Below are 20655 nucleotides of genomic sequence, written 5' to 3' on the forward strand. Positions count from 1 at the left end.
CATCGAAAAACCAAGGCGGCGACGCCCAAAATGCCGAACAAAAATAGCAAGCTGACGTCACATGGCTACGTCCACTTCTTCTATATGGGCCACAATTTGTCTAAAAAAAATTCAGAAACTTGTCTCACCCGGCAATTTAAACAAGAGTTTGAAAGTGCAAAATATTCAGTTAGATATTAGACAGAGAAAAACAGCAAATCCCCACATTTGAGAAGATGGAACAAAAAAATGTTTGGCATTCATACTTTATTATAATTGGCTAATCGTTTCAGCTGTTTTTGTACACATTTGTGAGTCACAATATCATTTTAAGGTTCTGTAAAGCCTCTTATGCCCTCTTCTCCCAGAGCTTCTTGTTACCAGCTGGTGAGATCTGAGGCTCAGGATGACAGAAGCACCCACCGGTAAAGCAGTCAAAACACTGAACAATTCACTTTATGGTGAATATTTCTGTGGTGGCAGCAGCCGAGAAGCTCAGGGCTAAGAAGAATAGGAGAAAGAGAGGATGAAATGAACAAAGAGAGAGAGAGAGAGAGATGTAAAGCCTCTGCAGAGAAACTCCTTTTATCTCTGTAGCTCAGTCAGACAAACACAAGCACAGAGGCTGCTGTTCTTTCTCTGCCGCCCTCTCTCTCTCTCTCTCTCTCTCTCCATCCTCTCCCCGATCCATCCTCTACATCCCCCCTTTTTTTCAATTTGACCGCCACTCTTCAGCTCAACCTCCAGTCCCTCTGCTGCTGACTCACACCTAATCAAAGCTTCATCAGTGTGGATCGATCCAGTCGATGCTCATCCGATCCCTCCCTCGTCACTGGTGTGTTGTCCTCCTTTTGTGTTTACCTGTGATTGTACAGCGACAAGATGGTTTCTGTCCCAACTAGTTGTGCAACACATGACAACAAGAACAACACCTTTTTAAAACCCTATAAGCCGTATAATTCCTTTAATCTAGTTTCGCTCCAATGACAAAACCACAAAAATGTCCCTTAAATATTTTTAGAGGGTGATCTTCATAAGAGATCCACAGCTCACTTAAAGCCTTTTAAGGCTGCAGTATCTCTGTTGAAGGGACAGTTCATCCTGAAATCAAAAATATTGTCTCTCTCTCCTGACAGCTGAGAAAAACAGACGTTCAGGTTGCACCGCTCTTGCTCAACGCCATCGTCTTCCTCGTTTTACATTTAGATCAATCGGACCGTAAAACGCATCGTCATCCGCGTAATTCTCCACTCCGCCAGGAGGGCTGATTAATGATTTGTTCAGCACTAAACTGGTATTGACCCTCAGCACTCAGCGTAGACTCAAGGGGGTGTGAGGAAAGGCGGATGGAGAGTCTGTCTTTTTAATGACGGCTGCAACAGCGTTGCCGTTGTCCATCCTGATAAAGAGTTCTGGCCTCTGATGACTTCCAGATTGAACGGTAACCATGGCCTTTCAGTGAGTAATTAGTTTGTGTCACTCTGTCACTCTGCCTTGTAACTCTATGTGAGTGAGTATGTTTTGTGTGAGTGCATGTAAGCTTTTATTTTATATGAGAGCACTGGCACTGCCTTTATGTCAAGCATCTAATCGCAAAAAAGGGATTCCAGAGTGAAGACAATGAAGAGAACGAAACAGAATATACTTGTACATTTTCTTTCACTTCAGGAGATTAACAATTTCTGCCACGATAACGACAGAATTTGCCCTTGCCCTCTCGAACGACACAGCACGTCTGACATTCAGCCTCCTGCTGATAACTTCTCGATTTCAATCGACCTCCTCGGAAAAGTTTTTACTGTTTTTGCCTCTGTGTTACACATGTCCATGAGGAATTTGCATCACGTATTTGGATGGTTCCATGATTTGACTGCCGGCCACGTCAGAGGAAATAAGATAATAATAGAATACGAGATACGTGTTTGCCTCCCGCTCACCGGTTTAGCTCCGAATCTTTATCTTAAACAAACACACACGTGAAAATACTGTAAGTCGGCCTTGCTAGCAACCACTATCGTCGGGGTTATTGCGATACAGTGACTGAATTTTTATCTCACAATTTCCAGCGCTGTAATCTTCCACAGCGTTGCTCCACCACTGCAGCATGACAAATACATTCCTCAATGGTTTTGAGCTATAGATGGTGTGATTTGTAGTCATCATTCATGTTACATAAACTCCCATCTATGCAGGGCTGTAAAGAAAAAACAACGACGCTGCCAAATTATTCCCTGGTTACTAATTTAAGGCGTGTGTGTTGGACAGATATACTCTGTAGCGTTGCTTGTTGTTAGTTTCAGTTGCGCTCCGGACTTTCTCTCCCCTACCACTATTTTATTTCGCTCCTCTCTTTCTCTGTTCAGCTTCCCGTAGAGAAGTGTCCCCGCTCTTTATTTTCTGTCCCTCTTATCTCTTTCCTGCTCACCGCTTTCATCTCTATTGCCACTGCAATGGGTGTAAATAATACATCTTTCCCTGAGAGCCTGGCTGTGTTAGAGCCTCTTCTGTACTCTGTCATACATTCATGCTGAACAACAATTGTACCTGAAAAATCTGGGCTACAGATTCTTCTGCGTCTAACACTTAAGGGGTCTGACCTGCATTTTCATGCCAAGTTGGACAGAGAGACTATTTACACATAAACGTATGGCTAGTAGTTGTTGTTCGCATACGTCTCATATCACCTTCAGAAAATGGAAGCTGAATCTTTCTGGTTCTTCTCTGGCGTTAGCCTCACCTGGGAGAGCGGGAAGAAAAGCAGGAAAAAGATAGCATGTCTGTATTTGAAGTAGGTCAGACCCTGCAGCAACGGAACCACGGAGAGATCAGAACTCTTTTTGCCTGTTTTATTTAAAGAAATATTAATAAATGTGCAACAGCATTGATGGTATGCAGAGTAATGCTCTAAAAAAATGCACTCAAAGATTCATTTACCGGATGAAACCTGCTGATAAATCATCAATAACAGAGCTGATTAGGACCCAGTCAAACATTTCACTGTGATAAACTTCCTTCTCAGAACGAAGGGTGATGTGAAGGTGCGTCTGGCTTTCAGGCAGAGCCGCTGCAGTTAAAAACACGGCACATCTCGGTTTGTTCTAAGCTGGAAGCCAGCCATCTGTGCTGCAGGGGGAACGGAGAAACTTAACACTCAAAACACATGTAGGCCCAGGTTGTGGCAGTTACAGCCCCAAGGTACAGAGAGAGTCATACTGCAAAAACACACACACACACACACACACACACACACACACACACACACACACACACACACACACACACACACACACACACACACACACACACACAGCTCTTCCCTCCATCATCATCACTTTTTGACTATTCTCATTAGAGTGCAAAGTAGCATGTCAGCAGCTGTCAGAAAAGCTTTAACTGGCGTCCTAAATGATGCTTCTGTGGTACTTGAAAGTGTTCGCCTGAAGAGAGGAAAACATAGCTCTTTAATATTTTGAAATTACATTTAAATACAACTCTTCTAGGTATATTGCATTAGTGTTGCATAGGCAACATTTCTTACCTTTTCAACCCACATTGAGAGGCTAAGTTCTGTGGCTAGTATTACATATGAAAAAAACTTCCTCTTCTCTCTTCCTCAAAACAAACCCAACAGGTGTCTTCCCTTCCCTGCTGTGTTAGCTTGCTCAGTTTGTTGGATAGTTGTGTTGGAGTACAGAAGGGGCCTCGCACTGTTTCATTTCTCCTACTGCAGGGAAGTAGGGAGGCTGGTCTAAGGAATGCTAAAGAGGTCTTTATCCTTAGTTTTAATCTGGGTGACTCAGCTCCAGACCCCATGGGGGCTCTTTGTTACAGTACAGAGCCTCGGTTGATGAGTTCAACTTGTTAATTTAGTTGTACAAGCATGCAGGTCTGTGTGAGTGTTTTTTTTTTTTTGGGGGGGGGTATGGGATAGGGATGTAAACAAATATGAATATATTGTTCTGATCTAAAAAGATAATCATCTTTAAACAGATGAGAACAGCTTTCTCTGAAGTGAATGCAAAATTGCTAATAGAGTATTTTATTTTTATTTTTTTTCATCTCGATCTGCATGCACAACTGCCCTTTTTTAATTAAGCAATATGGCCAAATAGGTTATCATGGCCGGTTTGTTTGTTTATTTATTTCTCCTCTTTTTTGAGACTAACTTTGCATTCCTCTTGACTTCCTGCTGTTATACAAAGAGCTTCATGTTTTCAGAGAAAAGTCAGCAATATACAATGCAATTCTGACCTTTTTTTTTGTAGGTATTATCAAATACAAATCATGTTTTGTTATATGATCATTTAGGTACAAGGTTAAATTCGTATTATTTTGTATATTTTGTTATACATACATACTTATTCATACAATCCGGACGTTTTTCTAACACCTTTTTGCTTAAGGCCCTGCTCACTTCTGCCTTTGCGTTACATCTCTAGTATGGGATTGAAAATTCGCTGTTTAGCCAAGATCAGTGTAGCTCAAAGTATGAAAAGTCAGCGTTGTGTGTGTGAGAGAGACAGAGAGCCGTCTAAAAGCTTTATTAGTCTGTAATTTTGTCTAATGGTCCACCTGACTGATCTCTCTTCCTCTCATATCTCTCTTCAGAGCTCTCACACTCGTCTACTCTTACCTTCCTTCTTGGCTTTGTTCCACATGGTCTTTTTCCTCTCCTAACTTGTAAGCTATATTCTTCTTTTACTTATTCTTCCTCCAAACCTCTCTCGGCAAGTCTAGGCCTTTTTCACTCCTCCTTCACCTTTTTGTTACTCCCCCTGCGCTCCCTGTACTCTGATTGCCTCTTCACCTGCCCTCCTCCTTCATGCTGCAGTGTTCAGTCATGCTGAGATAAGTCCTTGTTCTCTGTTGCATTAGAAGAGATTTGAGCGGTCAAAGAGTGAAACTAAATGGAGCCTGACCTGTGACCTTTGACCCATTGCTCTTTCACCAATTTCTAGCCTTCCAGACCCCCAATGAGAGCTAAAGACCATTCCCACAGTGAAGGAATTTACTAAATAGGAGGACCAACTTAACACAGAATCCACAAGGGCTAAATGTGACACATTTCCAAGATATTTGGATGTATTTTTGAGGGTTATGAAAATGTCTCCATCCTTTGGCAAAAAGTTTACCATAACTTAAAAGTAATTTAAATTATTTGTCATATATATATCTAACAGGCCATGCTAAATTAGCTGCTAGCAGTTCATGTTTGCACTGGAACCATGGGTAAACATCAGACAGCAACATCCGGTTCAGAAAGGTGAAGCTAATGTGGAATTGTCTTAAACCTATATTCATTCAGCGTTGGGTCGTGCTTAGCTCCACCCTCTCATGTCACTTCTGGTTGCAAAAAAACAAGATGGCGACGGCCAAAATGCCAAACGCGAAGCTTCAAACCAGCAGTTTATAATCCAGCAGTCAATAACGCCACGGTAACTACGTACATTTCTTATATAGAGTCTATGGTTCACATTAGAACAGTTAGATTTATTTCAAACATGTAACAAACAAATAAAACACAAAACGAGACTAACCAATAAAATGATCTGCAAACACTAAATAAACTAACTAACTATATGAATATTATTTGTTTGAAAAGTAGAAGGCAGAAGTAAACAAACATATGGTCCTACACCTCTCTATAACTGAAATAATGAACTACACCTAAATAATCAACTTCATATAAAAGAGAGAAAAAAAACTATAACAACAAAAACATGAACAATGAGTGTCTAAGTCCTGAGAGAGACAAGGCCCCTTCCTCATCCCTCTCGCCCTCAAAAACAAGTACAACAGTTTATACATTTCTTGATTTATATTTGTACTTCAGTGCCGGTAAATTAGTTTTTGTAAACTGACTCTTCCCCTCTTCCCATCATTCTCCAGGGTGGTGAGGAGGAGCGGCGTGGTCCGGTCATCATGTGCACTCGGGCCTTTCCTGACCCTGAGTGCCAGCTGTTCCCGGGAGAGGTGGGGGAGCCTGAGGAGGAGGTGGCAGACGAGAGCAGGGAGAGGGAATCGGACAGAGACAGTGCAGTGGAAAGCACCCAAGGGTCAGACACCTCCGACGGGCTGATCAGACCTGAAGACAAGGAAGACGCACTGGGGCATCTCTTTTTCCCTGGAGACAAGTAAGCTTTGTTCCAAATCCTTTTTTTTTTTTACTACAACCACTTAACTGTCTGTCCCACTGTCTGTTTCTATTTAGCATGATTGTCCTTGCTGCTGTTTTTCTCAATCAGACTCTCTCAAATTAACTGTCAGAATAAAAATATAAAACTTTATTTTCAAATAAAGGCCAAAGTCCTACAGCCATAGTTGCATTTTTACTCTCTCTGCTACTTTTTCTGTTTGGCATATCAATGCACAAGGGATATATTTTGGGGGAAATATGACCGCTAAACTCAAATAAGTAAGTATAACATTCCCCCTTCTTTAACCTCAGGTGTGGTCAGACTAGCATCTCAGTGACCTCTGACCTATCCTCGGCTTCTCTGAACGAGGAGCAGTTCGAGGACTACGGAGAAGGGGAGGAACCGGACTACACTCCCAGCAGCCCCTGCGCCGACGACGAGACTCGAACCAACGGGTACTCGGACCTCGGCTCATCTGTTCCCTCTAGGTAAGAGAGAGTTAGAGAGGGAAACAGCGTGAGTCATCGTTCCTCTTGTTTAAATGCTGAGGGGGACACTAGTAGGTTATCAACGCTGAACCTCAACACTGTTTACCTGAGCCGCCAAAATAACCAAATCCACAATAGTCTATGGCAGCAATGTTCCACCAAACCTAAGCTGACAATCACCTTTGTTTACATCTTAAAGAATGAAACGTTAAAGTTCTGCAAACAAAGTGCTATTTAACACAGTAAAAGCTTTATTGCTGTAAAGTAATCAACATAGTGGCGGCGTCTTATTTTGGTGTCAGACAACAGCTAAACAACAGCTAAACATAAGTGGATGTTGCTGTCTGATCACATTGTGTTCTTCTGCAACTTCAGTACCATGTCATTATCCTGATGTTTCGGGCGTGACAGGGAGTGATGTAGTGAAAGTACAAGGTCAAGGTAGTTACTCCACAAATAGCTTTTAATTAGCCTATTATTTGTATAATAGTATAATAGCTTTCTTTACGACTCATGGCATTTCTTCCAGGGCATGTAGCAAATGTTCGGTTGCCCAGCAATGCAGAGAAAAAAGGCTTCTTTGCTGTTTCTCAAAGGTTGTGTTCTGATAAAGACATTGACCATTTTCTGTAGTTCCAACTCTGTTAGATATTATGGACTCAAACTTCGTTACCTGACTCATATTATTATTAGAGTCTGGACTGTAGAAGTGTAGCTTAGGAGTTCTTGCCCTGAAGGCCACATACATATTCATCGTAGGCCTGTGTTTAATGGGATTAAGTCTCTCGGCTGATAGAGTGGCAATGCTGCTCCTTCCTCGCATACCAAGCAGACAAAACGCACCAAATGGAGCTGGCATGGAGATTTATATTCAAAATGAGGCCCCGGATTTACAAGAAGTGAGAGAAGTTTGAATAGCTACAGTACACAGTGGGTTAAAAGGTTCTCTAGCTAATGTTTGTTTAGTGCCTTCTAAACCAATTATTTTGAGTGAAGATTTTGAAAACTCTGTGTTGACTTTTGGGAAGTTATTGGAAACTACAACAGAAAGAGGCAGTGTATCTTCTAGTTAATGTAATGCACTATGGCAAGGGTGGCCAAACTTTTCTCATTGTGGGCCATTAGCTGAAAAATAAAAATATGTAAATTCGTAGTTTTCAACCAGTTACACTGCATGATAATCAGTGTTTCTACACCAGAAAACCCCATGTGCCTCCAAAATAACTAAGCAACACTACTAAACAGTTTTACAATTGACATTACAGTCATTTATTGGTCTGCACACATATTACAAAAACATATCTCTGTATCTGCTGCTCTTAAATTTAATTTAATAGCAATACTAAGTACCCACTTAGAATGCATTAATGGTATGTGTAAGTAGGTAAAGTAACAACTGCAAAAAAATGACAAATATTAGTTTTTGCTCATGGCCTGAGGGCCCAATACAATCCTTGTTTTTGCATCAGGCTTGGTAATGAGGTCATTGTTTCGCTGTCTTGCTTTAAGTGCCAACACTTTCCCAACATACTGTAACAAAATAAACTAAGAGGAGGCTGCAAGTTAAAATTCTGGGTTCAAATATGTCATTCCATATCGCTGAGTAACCTTCGTAGCAAAGGATTTGTTTATTAAGGATTACTTCTCTACACACTTGAATGGTGTCTCTAACGGTGGTATGTTCACACATGCACATGTAACCAAAATGACTCGTTCTCAGTGTGTCGTGCAGATAAAAACTGTACGTACGTCTCTGTGTGTTCACAGTGCGGGTCAGACTCCTCGTAAGGTGCGGCAGCATTACAACGGTGAAATGATGGACGTCTACTGCTCTCAGTGCAGCAAAAAGGTCAACCTGCTGAACGACCTGGAGGTTCGCCTCAAGAACCTCAAGGTGAACAGGTAGGACGAACACACAACAAAGTATCACACAAGATCTACACCCACTAAATGCCAGTTGTTAGTACGTCCTCAATAAGGAGTAACTTTTAGAGCTATTTATACACCGTTTTCAGCTCTTTCCTACCCTCAACTCTTTCCTGCTGACCACCACACTCTTAACCTGACTGAAAACGTGTCAAATCAAATGGCCAGCATGTATTTGCTGACTGCAATTTTTCTATTTATATAACTCCACAAAAGAAAATTGAAAACAGGTAGCGTGACCTACATCTGTGAGAAATTATGAGTTAATTATCCCGATGGTTTTGAACACATACCACTGTATATTAGAACAGGAACTATAAACCACGCTGTAACCACTGCTAATGCCAGCTGTTTTGAGTATTCTACTGGATAGTGCAATATAATAAGAGTATGTCTGAAGTGTTCCTCCTCCTGTTTCATGCACACTCATCAAACACACACTCACACAAGCGCTAATCGATTGTTACGTAAGGCTGTCACTCCTGTGCTTACCTCATCAACCAGTGTAATGGGGAATCTATTATCGGAAACATAATCCATTAATACAGACTGCTGGCTACCTGCAAACACACAAGTCTTTACACAGAGACAACACAACGTTGTAGAATAATGTTTTTGAATATAGTGTGAATCGTGAAGTTACTTTGGTTTCTTTGCTACTTGGACTCACTGCTGACTCTGCAGGGTTTCTCCCCAGAGAGAAACGTCTCTATATCCAACACGTCTCTCCTAATTAGACCTGTGCTTCCCCCTTTATAAATAATGGAGTAGAGATGGGCAGAGAGGAAGAGTTAGAGTGGGAAGAGCAAGAGTAAAGGACCAGTGAAAATGAAATAGATTGGAGAATGGTTTGGAGCTCGTAGGAAGTGGATACAGACTGAATACGATGGTGGTGGGAATGGATCTTGATGTTGAAGGATAGGTATGAAACTGTAAAAAAAAAAAAAAAAGGCACGATGGAGGTTGGTCCAACGTTTGGTTGATTTTAGGCAAGGCTCGATTGATTCACGATGGACAGAGGAAGGAGCTTTTGCCAGCGGTATTTAAAGGATCACTTGTGCGTGTCAAGCTCCTTTACACACAATTAATCAAAGTAAATAGGCCACAGTCAAGCATGGGTAATAAACTCATTCAATTAGTGGGAGGGGTTTGAAAATGGGACATTGATGAGGATATATACTTAGTTCATTATAACTTCAGTAGAAATGCTACCAATAAGTAGAAAGCAATCTATGTTAATGGATGTTTAATAGCGTTAATGGATTTTTTCCTTACGTGTATGATTACTTGTGGCTTCCCACGCAAATGATCTCCCCTTAGTGTTAGCCAATTCAAATATACGTATGTTTGTGCGGGATACAAGAATCCTGTAGTAGCAGATCCACACACCTCAGTTTCATGAATATTTATAAAATTATTTTAAATGTGTAATAAAATGGTTGGATTTTTTTTTTAATTGATATTAAATGTAAATCAAACAAAAATATAATTATATGTAACCAAAAAATAGGAAGAAATTGAAGTCATGATTTTTAAAGATGCCTTATTATTTTTATTGTATGCTTAAAAGTTTTTAATGTCGACTTTTTGAAGCTACAAGAGGTTCAAGTAAAAGATCTAATTGAAACACATGCAAATGTTGAACATGCATACATACGTATTTCACTTGCACTTTCCCACAAAAATGTTCAATAATAAATGAGTGCATTTTGTGTAGACTAAAGTTCAGAGATCAAAGATAAGTACTGCACGCAGTAATTATCCTCTTCCATTTAGAATCTCAAACTTAAAGAGGCCATTAGGTTAAGAAACGTTAGCCCTTGACAGACGTTTATCGGGCGCCTCTTGATTTATTGTACAACACTGTTTACAAAAAGAAAATCTCTTTTGAGCTTCTTCACAGTTTGCGTCACTTTAAAGCAGAATGATTGTATGATCTTGATTTTTTTTATTTGAATAAGACATGAGTGTGACCATTTGCGTGGCCCTACAGTCTGCTCGCTCATTTTTGTTAATCCGATGTGAAACCCCCACACAGACAGACGCATCACACTGAACGAGTCTTTGGGCGTCTGTCATCCTGAGACAGTTGCTGAGCTGACAAAAAACCTCCGCTCACTGAACCGACAAGCGATATTGTGTTATCATGGACATGTCCTTCAGTGTTTCTTTCTCTCTTTCATGTCTGTCACAATGAATAGACAAAATCTTAATTGCCATCAGCAGTCAGTTCCACTGCATTGTTGAGCCTAGTGAGTCTAGACATATCGCTGCCAATTCACTCTCATAAAAATGTCTGTCCTTTTGTTTTTTCCCTTTGCAGCCCCAACAGGAAAATCACAAGCACTGCTTTTGGAAGGTAAGACACCCACCTGTATGTGTGTGTTTGTGTGTGTCAAAGTCTGTGTGCTTCCGTGTGTGTCTACAGGTAAGGTCGCTCTCTTGCGCATTATACAACCTGTGCTGCACGTGTTTGCTCTATTTATTGACATAGTCACACAAACACACAGCAAGATTAGTTATCACTGGGCCGGCTGGCCATTGTGCTTGAACTGCCGGTTAATTAGTAACTGATTATTCAGAAGAACAAAATAGGCACGACATCTGGATGGAACGAATCTGATCTGAAGCTGTAAAATATTTAGTTTTTATTCCCGGGTTGATTAAAAACTGAAAGACTTTGGACATCAGCTTTTCTCAGTGTCAGCCATGTTTCCCCCTTCATGTCCCATTGGTATGTTATGTGTCCAGGCCTTTGTCCCATTTCCACCAGCAGTAACTGAGTTATAGCGACAGAGTGAAAACGGCCTGTCAGACCTGATCTATGTATTCAATATAAGATTTGGCTCTCTCCCCCTTGTTCCCCCGACTGTACTCTCTGTCTCGTTTGATTACGTCCTCCACTTTATTGCTCTCTTTATCTGTTATTCTTCTCTTTCTTCTTCCTGTTTACACCTTTCATGCCTCCCTGTTGGCTACAGCCACGGCCGGAGGCATTGTGTTTTTGTACGGACGTGTGGCCCATTTTCATGAACGCGATTTCTCAGAAAAGCCTGGAGGAAATTTCTTCTAAGTTGGCACAAACGCGTACCTGGATTTAGAATCTTGTTGTCAAAGGTCACTGTGACTTCACAAAACACATTTTTAGCCACAACTCAAGAATTCATATGCTAATTATGGCATTTTCATACAAATGTCTATTAGGATAAATGGATGAAGAGATGACATTTTGTACAGACGTGGATGTGAAGTGTAGGCTAGACTGGTTGGCAGAGACATGAGGCGCTGATTGGAGTTTTTCAATTTCTCTCTTCTCCATATTGATAATCTCAGTAATGGATCAGAAGCATGCTGCTCTCAAATTATTTCCTTTGTCACATCACGGCAGGAATGTCACGCTTTCAGGCATCTACAACAAGATGTGTGTGTGTGTGTGTGTGTGTGTGTTTAAATTCTGTTTGCCCTAGCTTCTCTGCTTGGCACCGTCCTTATAGTCCTATAGCTTTTATGCAATCTTGCAGTAGGATTACTGCAGAGTAGAGTACACTTCCTTTCATTCTCACACATACACACACACACACACATATATATATATATAGAACCAGAACCAGCTGGTGCTCACCTGGATCTAGTCGGGGCAGGTTCTTTAAGTGTGTGTGTCTCTGTGTGTTTGAGCAGGCAGCTGCTTCACAACAGCAACTTGAGCAGCAGTAATGGCAGCACGGAAGACCTCTTCCGAGACAGCATTGACTCCTGTGACATCGACATCAACGAGAAGGTACGACTGCGTTTGTGTCCTTTTGTGTGTGCCTGTGTGGATTTCTGTAACGTCTGCAAATTCAAGGAATAAGGGTTATAATTTAAAGCCTTTTGAAATGTCTGGAGTTGCAAAATGGCATTAGGAAGTCTGGAAAGTGTTCTTGTTTAACGCAAATGTAATATTTCTTGTTTTGTTGAGGGATATTTTCTAACTTTCATCATCATCAAAAATCATCTTAAATCCCATAATATAATCGTCACATGGAGTTCAAGATTAAGTACACTCTTTGTTTCTATCAGGTGAGTTCTCTGGAGAAGAAGGTGGCAGAACTGGAGAACGAGATCCTGATGAACGGAGATATCAAGTCCAAGCTGAAGCAGGAGAACACGCAAATAGTACACAGGTAGAGTCAGAGAACAGGGTTTCACCAAAAAAGCAACTCTCAGCTCGGACTGTGATACTATTTTGAATGAATTTTGCGCGTGACGTGTGTTCTTCGTCTCAGGGTTCATGAGCTCGAGGAGCAGCTGAAAGACCAGGAGACGCGAGCAGAACAAAGTGTGCAGGAGGGGCTGAGACGACACCGAGAGTCCTACGGCAAGATGGAGAGAGACAAGAACACGCAGATAGAGCTGCTGACCAACCGGTGAGAAACACACAAATGACCAAACACGCATACATACATGTTTTTACGAAGATCTATGAACTCATTCAAGTGTATTATCGCTGCAGACAGACAGTTTAGACAAGGGTTTGTTCATTGTAAAGAGCTGGACACTGATGTGCCTGCCTGTTCTGAGAGAAAACAGAATTTTAACTGATGTAAAGGGTTTTTGTGTTTTTAGAGTGAAGCAGGTTGAGGAGGAGAACAGTGAGCTGAGTCTGAACATGAGCCGGCTCAAATCACAGACGGAGAAACTGGATGAGGTAAGCCATTTTTACTTTTTGCTGGTCTTTGTATGTTTCTTTTATTTTGTTTGTCTTGCTGTCAAAATCGGCAGCAGCGTTGTATTGTGGGTAATGCAGGCACCAGGTTTTTGACTAATTTGATTTTTGTGTATTTTTAATACAATTTACAAATGGTCCAGACCTGTCGTAGGAGTAATGTGCATATAGTCCGCTGTTATCCATCTCTAATGAATCGTAAAATTAATTTCATTAAAGCACTTTTGGTTTTGAAGATCCTATATAAATTACACTTCATAATTGTGTTGACATTATCCTGTTTGACTCTGTAATTTGAGTTTTAGCCTAAGGATATCACCATTAATTTAAATAGGCTATATATGCCTAAAACACTACAATATCAATATTTATATATCAATAAACTCTAAAGCTGACAAAAGTGTCGAACAACATGTGCACACATACCAAGATAATTAGGCGCTGTTATTTTATTTATTTGAGACGCTAAATAAGCTCTTGCTCACAAAGTAAGAGTTTGACCAAAGGTGTCCACGAACATATAAAGCTAAAAGGCAGAATGAGAGTTGTGACCCAATAGAAGTGTCTAGTGGTGTCTGTATCTACCCTTTGCCTGTATTTTTTTATTCTTCTGTGTTCGGGATGTTTTTGGGCGTTCAACCTCTATTAAAACGTAGCGACCATATGCCAAAATTGTAAAAACACATCCAAAAGGAGGCTAACATAAATAAAACACAAATATAGTGAAGCAAAATGCCAAGTGGGGTTGTTGAGACGCTGAGGGACAAACTGCAACTGACAAATCCTACTCATTCTGCCTTTAACTCTATATTGAAATACCATATCAAAGACCTGTGTTGTTTAATAGTAGACATATAACTGTCTTATGATTATAGATATGTTTGTCTTTGTGTGTTTTTATTTTAAGGAACGCCTAATCTCATAAGTGAGTGTATGTTGCTTGTCTGATTTTACACACACAAATCAAACTGTCCTTCCCCAGGAGAAGCAAAGGATGACGGACAAGCTGGAGGACACCAGTCTGCGCCTGAGGGACGAGATGGACCTCTACAAGAAAATGATGGACAAACTGAGACAGAACAGACAGCAGTTCCAGAAAGAAAAGGACGCCATGCAGGAGGTGGGACTGACTATTTTATGCAATCACAGACACGTGCACAGAGCGGGTCGTTTGCTCTGCCTCCTCATACACCCACAACACACTGCACTGGCGTTATCTAACATCGTTCATCCGTCCCGTCTCTTTGTGTGTAGCTCATCGAGGACCTGCGTCGAGAGCTGGAGCATTTGCAGCTCTTCAAGCTGGAGACGGAGAGGACGGGACGTAGTCGCAGCTATTCCTCTGGGCTGGCGGACTTCAACAGCCGGACCAGGGAGGTGGAGCTGGAGCACGAGGTCAAGAGGCTCAAGCAGGTAATGAAGAAAGGCCGTCTTTGTTGTGCACAGTCAGAGGGGTGTAGCCGCTGAGTGTGCTTTAAGACGCACAGATAATAGTTTCACATTGATTTTAGGGAAGTATAGCTTTAGATGCACTGAACAGGACTAGATGTGCAGAGATGCTACGTCTCAAAGCACCCTACATTATTATACCCTCATGGATTGGACGCTGCCTTTTATGTGCGAACACTTGATTTCTTTTTTGTTTGTTAAAGCAGCAGCAGAAGTCTCTCGGCTGACCAGTTGTTTTTATTCATTTCAGCCATTGAACTATTAACCTGTTTTCCAAGCCTTACTATCCAAAGTGTGTCTCAATTTTGACACATTTTTGATGAGGAACACGTTCATTTTCTTTCTCATAAGCTTTTCTAAAATACTGACTGAGCTTGATGCTACTTGATGCTAAGTGTCTGACTCTCTGTCAGTCCCTTCAGGCATTTGCAGCTTTGTAATCGCCATGGTGAAGACAACTTTATCTAATCCCTGTATTATTTTCAAGAACAATATTTTCACACACAGTGGGCAATTTAGAGCCTCTTAACTGTGTCCTACGTACCTGCACAGCGATTTAAGATGTGCTACTTGAGTTAAATTTATCCCTGCAGAACTCTGGAAGTGTTATATTTTCCATTTAACACGATGAATTATTGTTATTCTCGTGGCTGCTAAGTGCATTAAATTGAAGCAGGGTGATTTATTATATATATAATAGCACACATTACCAGTGTGGTTAGGGGCTGCTAACGACCACAGACGATCACATGGTCTCCTCTCATTCACTCAAAACCGCCTCAACGTGTTGCCCTTCATCCCGACATAACACCAGCTGCAGAGTACATGTGTTTAGGACATTTCCTCTGCTCTTGTCTTTCTGTATTCCCAGATCTGCTGACATTTTCCTCTAGTTACATGCCAGCCAGACTTAAATGTCATGTTACTGTTTCCAGAACCGCATAGTGCACAGACCTGGTGCAAAGTAAACATTAGAGACTCAGAGAGCGTTTCTGAGATCTCTCTGAGGGTAAAAGTAGATTTGAACTCTCCTTGAAGTTGTACAGAGGCCTGTGTCTGACTCATTTTCATGAAAAAAGACAAAACACAGAAGTTATTAAAACCACCACATCTTGAAGCAACTCTATAAGTGGTCATTTAGAGGTACTGGTTTGTACAGTGTGTGTATCTTATCGGGGACCAAGATGATTAATTCCACGTCCCCCTGTGACCTCAGACCAGGAGTTAACTGATAATACTGGTTTTGTTCCTGCTTCATTCTGCACATACTTCTTTCTCTCTCAATATATCAGCGTCTTATCCTGATCTAATGTGAGAGACACTGCCCTCACTATCTTATCCTTTGCCTGTGCACCTCTGTAAATGTCTGTACGTGTGTGTGTCCAGCGATTTGTGTCCCAGGACTATCTCCCCTCTGAACTCCAGCACCTGGTGTTGTCTGGGGCTCGGCTCCGACCCGGTCTGATGGTAAAATTGCTTCTGTGACCTCCACCATTAACCACTAATCACAATGGAGTAGAGTGAACGTGCCCGAGCTGAACCGGGGTCAGTGCTGCAATTCCCTCTCTAATGGCTCACGGAGGAACGAGGGAAAAGCACACTGACTTCTTGCCAGCGATAAAATGCAACTTAATCACAGAGCTTTTATAACACGTCAGCGAAAGGAAAAAAAAGCAGGGGAGCAGTTTGTTCTGTAACACGCATAACCCATGTGATGTCCCGTAGGTGTTGCCAAAATAGATTGCTGTGTTTGCTGCTGGATGAGGAACATGAAGTGTAGTGTTTTGTCGCGTGGGTTGAGTGAGGCTTGAGTAGCGGACATTTTAAAAAAAAAACAAAAAAAAAAAACATCATCGCCGCTGACAAAGCTCGTGTGCTCCAGGTACTTTTCTCATTCTCTATCTGTATTTGTTTTTTAGGAGAACCAGAAGCTGAAGGAGCAGAACGATGATCTCAACGGTCAGATCCTCAGCCTCAGTCTCTATGAAGCCAAGACGCTGTTCGCCACGCAGACCAAGGCCCAGTCCCTCGCTGCTGAGATAGAGAACGCCTCCAGAGACCAGGTAAAAAAAACAGGACAGGATACATACCATACGTGCATATTTCAATCTTCAGCAGCTTCTGACTGAATCGTTATCGTTGACCGGCTTGAATGGATATAATCTGAAAAATGTCAAAGGTTGCCTTACATACAGTAGATAACACATGACTGTGTTTCTAGGACATATCCCGGCATGTTTTAAACATTACATTGTTGTAGATTTGAATGTATTGTGTATTATAAAGAGGTCGTTTCTCACACAGACACTCGTCAACACCTTTGACACAAGCTTTTACTGCTTTAACTGGAATATCTTAGCACTAGGAAATCTGTACCTATAGTAGCATTAGAGCTGAAACAACTAGTGGATCAATTAGTAGAAAATGAATTGGCAATATTATTAATCATCAAGTCATTTTTATGAATCTGTGCCAGTGACTGCCGTGGCAGGAGGCATTATGTTCACGCACAAACGTCCACCTGTACACAAGGATGAACTGATTAGAATTTGGAGGTCAAAGATCAATGTGACCTCACAAAACAAGTTTTTTTGCCATAGCTCAAAAATGCATAGGCTAATTATGACAATTTCACACAAATAATAATAATACATTTATTTTGTATGGCGTTTTAAAAGGTACTCAAAGGCACTTTACATTATAAAAAAATGTCTTAGAGGATACAATGATGAAGTGATGAGTAAACTTCGATATGACACAAAGAGGCAGAAAACCTCAAGGCAGTTATTCTAGTCTAAACAAAAATGCCAAACATTCTCTGGCTCCGCCTACAGTAATGACTTTTCTTTCTTTTGTTCGCTAGAAAAACTGTTTTTTTATGTTATGATAACAGACAAAATAATGAATTCATTAATCCAGAAAAGAGTCTAAGAGTTTAATCACAGCCTTAAGCAGCATCTTTATATATATATATATATATATATATATATATATAAAACAATTCATGTACCTGCTTAATAGAATAAAACTAGGAGACTGTTGTGTATGCAATACTTGTTGGTGAACTTAAATGACAACGTGTTTAAAAAAAACCGTCTCTCTCTACAGTTAATGGAGGCCCTGAAGGAGCAGGAGGAAATCAACATACGTCTGCGACAGTACATGGACAAAATCATCCTGTCCATCCTGGACCACAACCCCTCCATCCTGGAGATCAAGGGCGAATAGCAGTGACTCAACTGGAATGAGAATCGTCCCCGATCTCGGGAGGCCGGGGATCATTCCAGTTGTTTTAACAAAAACCCTCAACCCGAGTCAGGAATCTGTACAGGAGAGCAGAGGGGAAACCAGAGCCGGTCTGACAAACTGGAACATATAAATAAACACGCGTCGCCACCTGCTGTTGGTGGAGGGAAGAGAACCTCTAGAATGGGGATTCTGCGCTGAACTAAAGGGAGTTTTTCTCTCAAACAGGGTTTGCTCCCTGACTGCAGGTCGAACTACTGTGACTCTTCTACCCTGCTCTGTTTTTAACCCGATGTCTATGCTGTGAAATGTAGTTACTGTCAAAAACTTCTGCTCTCATATGACAAAACAGGTGATTTCTCCACTGGAATATCCTGTGCGAAACTCACTTGTAGTACACTGGACACGTGCACCCTGGCATAACAAGTGGAACAATGTAACAAACCTGTATCATGGTTTAATATGAACTGTACTATCCACAAATACACTGGTTTGGTATGATGTTTTAGTGAAATACAGTGTAACCAGACCTCTCAGAGGCATGAAGGCAGACCAGTCCAGTGTCGCCTGATCTGTAAACTGCCCATCTTTTCTCCTCTGTCACATAGGTGTTCTCTGATGAATGCATGTTGATGACTTTTTTCAAAAACGGAGCGTTTTTTAAGAGAGGACAGAGAAAAGTGTAAAAAAAGTGGTCAGAGAGTGAAAACAATAAGAGCCCCTATGACTACAATGAAGTTGGATGTGGGGCGTGGACCGCGTATGCAAGCGAAGGAGGGTTTAAGTGAAGTCGGTGATGGTTAATTGAAGGTGAATTTGTCTTTGTTAATTCTTGAGAACATGTCTTCCAGTGAGCCTGCAGTGTCAATCAATCCGATAGTGATACTTTTTTCACCAAGAAGTGGCCCTTAGTCGGTTCAGATGAGCGTCACTTTAAGGAGCAGAGGCTGCGACCAAGGAGTGTCTTTAAACTGTAACTTCCATGGCTGCTATTTGCTAGCAAAGCATTGGCTTGGTGAAAAAATAAAAAAGAAAGAGAAAGTACATGGTTGCTAGCAGTAGACCCGATGACGTTGCACAGAAATGTAAGGATATGAATGTACAGGGTGTGTGGTGACTGGTGGCCGTTGTCACACGGGTCACTGAATCATCTCTCTATGCTCAGTGAAATCAACTCAGATAAATCGATACGTGAGCAGCACAGGAGACTCACTTTTTGGTACAAAATAATACAAACTGGAATTGGCAATCTCATTGAAGCCTACAGGTTGCAGATTGTTTTTAAACGCCCTCTGAGACTCTCTTGATACTGTAAATATCATGAATGTACAACTGGATATTTCACTTTCTGTGAGGCCGAGAACGGCCTTTTGACTTTGAATCGCTGTAATTGTTCTGAGATACGTTGTAACACTCGTGTACAGTATTCGGTACTGTAATGAAGAGGGCATTGTTCAGGGGAAGGGAAACAACTACGATCTGCTGTATTATGTAATTAATCTAAACTTGAGTTTTGCTTCCTTGCACAAGAAAAAAAAAACGATGTTTCCTTTTGCATGGTTCACCTTTTCTTCTGTCTGTGCCTTTTTGAGGACATTTTTCAAGATTCACATAGTTTTTCCGAAGGTACGTTGTATGTCTACGTCTGACATATTTCCTTGACTTGTAAATGTTGTAATTATATAGTGATACTTTGTATTCATGTGCCACTCACCACTCTTTTTTCAGATTGATACTATAAAAACAATTTTCTACAGTTTTATCAAGAAGAATCCGGCAGTTGCTTTTAGGTGTCCTAGTAGGAAAGCGGTATAGCACAATGCTTTTATTTGGTACGCAGGACAGGTTAGCATTTTTGGAATATTTTGTCCATGTGATGATTTTTTAATGCAGTCGGGGATTTAATGTTTCAGTTCTCAGCTCTTTGTTATTCCCTGTAAGTCCATCGCTTTTCAATCTGCTTTAAAACGGCTTTTATATGGTTGTAAACTGTCTTCCTAACCTAAACTAAATAGTGAGCATAATGAGCAATATTAACTTATTTACCAGTACCTGCTGATTTGTGTCTTGTTTCGCTTCACACATCTTTTTACTCTATAGCTGCTCGTACAGTTCTAGATAAATAATAAAAAAAGAAGAATTAGCAGTACATCAAGCTGTACAATTTGCCACAAACCCATTTCATGTAGCTGTTCAATTTTGGTTTATTAGGGCTATCTAATGTGATGTAGTCACTATAAACAGCAATAAAAATGGCTTTGGCAGTGAGGCTGTCTCATGAAATTTCTTATTTTAAATTTACGTTTATGTCTCCTCATTTCCATTTCTATCATTTCTAAAACAAGAAATGACTTGTTCTATGCTGTCAGTGTATGCTGCTGATTGTGTTGTACATCCTGAGCTGTAAATAAAAACATCTGATCTGACATTAAGATAACCCATTCTTATCCAGGTACATCACTGATCTCAGAATGTACATCACTGTTTATTGAAAGCTGGTTGCATCAGAGATCTATTTAAACCTTCGAAGAAGCAGTGGGCCCACACGACTGGAGGTGAAAGACATGTTAAAGTAGGGATGGATTCATCTAGGTATCTAAAGTATTTAGATACATGACCAGCAGAACAAAGTATGTACCCCAATATAACACCCATGCATCACTTTGTACTGTTGAAATGCTGCTGCAACAGCCTACACCGTACTGGGAGGGCTTTCCACTGTACA

The 20655-nt window shown here is 40.9% G+C and overlaps 1 protein-coding gene across 4 annotated transcripts in view; it reads left to right on the forward strand.

The window, feature by feature from the left end:
* rab11fip4b (RAB11 family interacting protein 4 (class II) b) overlaps window positions 1-20349 on the forward strand; it is a 49317-nt gene extending 28968 nt beyond the window's left edge. For 3 of the 4 annotated variants that reach the window (XM_054604673.1, XM_054604669.1, XM_054604671.1), the window contains exons 2-14: window positions 5869-6113; window positions 6428-6604; window positions 8372-8506; window positions 10854-10889; window positions 12209-12308; window positions 12590-12693; window positions 12796-12936; window positions 13136-13217; window positions 14218-14355; window positions 14490-14648; window positions 16071-16151; window positions 16604-16747; window positions 17793-20349. In XM_054604673.1, coding sequence (XP_054460648.1) covers window positions 5902-6113; window positions 6428-6604; window positions 8372-8506; window positions 10854-10889; window positions 12209-12308; window positions 12590-12693; window positions 12796-12936; window positions 13136-13217; window positions 14218-14355; window positions 14490-14648; window positions 16071-16151; window positions 16604-16747; window positions 17793-17912 — 1629 coding nt within the window. In that variant the 5' untranslated portion in view covers window positions 5869-5901 and the 3' untranslated portion in view covers window positions 17913-20349. The remainder of the gene's footprint in view (window positions 1-5868; window positions 6114-6427; window positions 6605-8371; window positions 8507-10853; window positions 10890-12208; window positions 12309-12589; window positions 12694-12795; window positions 12937-13135; window positions 13218-14217; window positions 14356-14489; window positions 14649-16070; window positions 16152-16603; window positions 16748-17792) is intronic. The other variant, XM_054604672.1, reaches the window with a different exon arrangement.
* Window positions 20350-20655: the final 306 nt, after the last annotated feature.

This window comes from Anoplopoma fimbria, chromosome 9, assembly GCF_027596085.1.
Source record: "Anoplopoma fimbria isolate UVic2021 breed Golden Eagle Sablefish chromosome 9, Afim_UVic_2022, whole genome shotgun sequence".
NCBI lineage: Eukaryota > Metazoa > Chordata > Actinopteri > Perciformes > Anoplopomatidae > Anoplopoma > Anoplopoma fimbria.